Consider the following 949-nt stretch of genomic DNA (forward strand, 5'->3'; position numbering starts at 1 on the left):
GACCCCGATGCGGGTGACCGTTGACAACTACCCGCAGTAGCCCCCCATCGTCTCCACGATGAAAACGCGACGCTTGGTACCCGAGGCCGACTGCTTGATGCGGTCACAGCTCTGTGCCGGCAGAAGGGGGAGTCATGCCAAGAAAACCCACCGTTGCTGCCCTGGACGGGTATTGGGTCATTCCCAAAACACGATGGGCCACGCTCCGTCCCTCACCTCCATGGCTGCGTTGACGGCCGTGTCCGAGCCCAGGCTGAAGTCGGTCCCGGGGACGTTGTTGCTGATGGTGGCAGGGATGACGCACATGATGATGCAGAGCTCCTCGTACTGCCCGCGGGCTTCCACCAGCTGCAGCACCCCCTCGTACGCCTGCAAACAGCCCAGGGCTGGGGAGATGCACCCCAAAAGGGATGGCCCGGGGCGCCTGCACCACCTGGGATGCCGACAGCCCCCCCTGGCCACCACCGAAACAGGGCTGAGGGTTCCCCCCACACCTCGAACCCCCCGATGACCAGCAGCCCCTGGATGTTGAATTTCCGCACGTTCTCCACAATCTTTTCCATGCAGGTCTTGGGCAGCGTCCTGCGGCAGGGAAGGGGAGGAGAGACCGCAGAGTGAGGAGAGGGGGTCCCCATGATCCGTGGGGACAACAGTGTCCCCTCTGCTCCATCCCCTGCCCCCCCAGGGGTGTCCTTACCGCTTGGTGCCCAGCATGGACCCGCCGCGTCCCAGCCAGCCCGCCACGTCGTGCCAGCCCACCTCGCGGATCTGTAAGCAGCAGCGCTCGGTTTTGGGGTGGGGGGAAGCACCCCACTGCCCCCTCCAAGCCCAATTCCCTCCTCCCCCGGGAATCCTGCAGCCCCCAGGCTGGCTGTTCCCCTTACCTGCCCCTTGGCCAAGCCCTCGAAGCCGTCGCTCACCACGTAGACGGTGTGTCCCTGGCAGAGGG

The 949-nt window shown here is 65.4% G+C and overlaps 1 protein-coding gene across 1 annotated transcript in view; it reads right to left on the reverse strand.

Annotated features, from left to right (window-relative positions):
* The window catches only part of PFKL (phosphofructokinase, liver), a gene marked incomplete at its 5' end in the record, with an annotated part of 2,572 nt that overhangs the window by 1,405 nt on the left and 218 nt on the right, over positions 1-949 (reverse strand). The window contains 5 exon segments of the mRNA XM_010082156.1: positions 1-111; positions 217-369; positions 495-582; positions 698-768; positions 885-947. The exon segment at positions 1-111 is cut by the window's left edge and continues 42 nt beyond it. Coding sequence (XP_010080458.1) covers positions 1-111; positions 217-369; positions 495-582; positions 698-768; positions 885-947 — 486 coding nt within the window.

Source organism: Pterocles gutturalis, unplaced genomic scaffold (genome assembly GCF_000699245.1).
Source record: "Pterocles gutturalis isolate BGI_N339 unplaced genomic scaffold, ASM69924v1 scaffold16674, whole genome shotgun sequence".
Taxonomy (NCBI): domain Eukaryota; kingdom Metazoa; phylum Chordata; class Aves; order Pterocliformes; family Pteroclidae; genus Pterocles; species Pterocles gutturalis.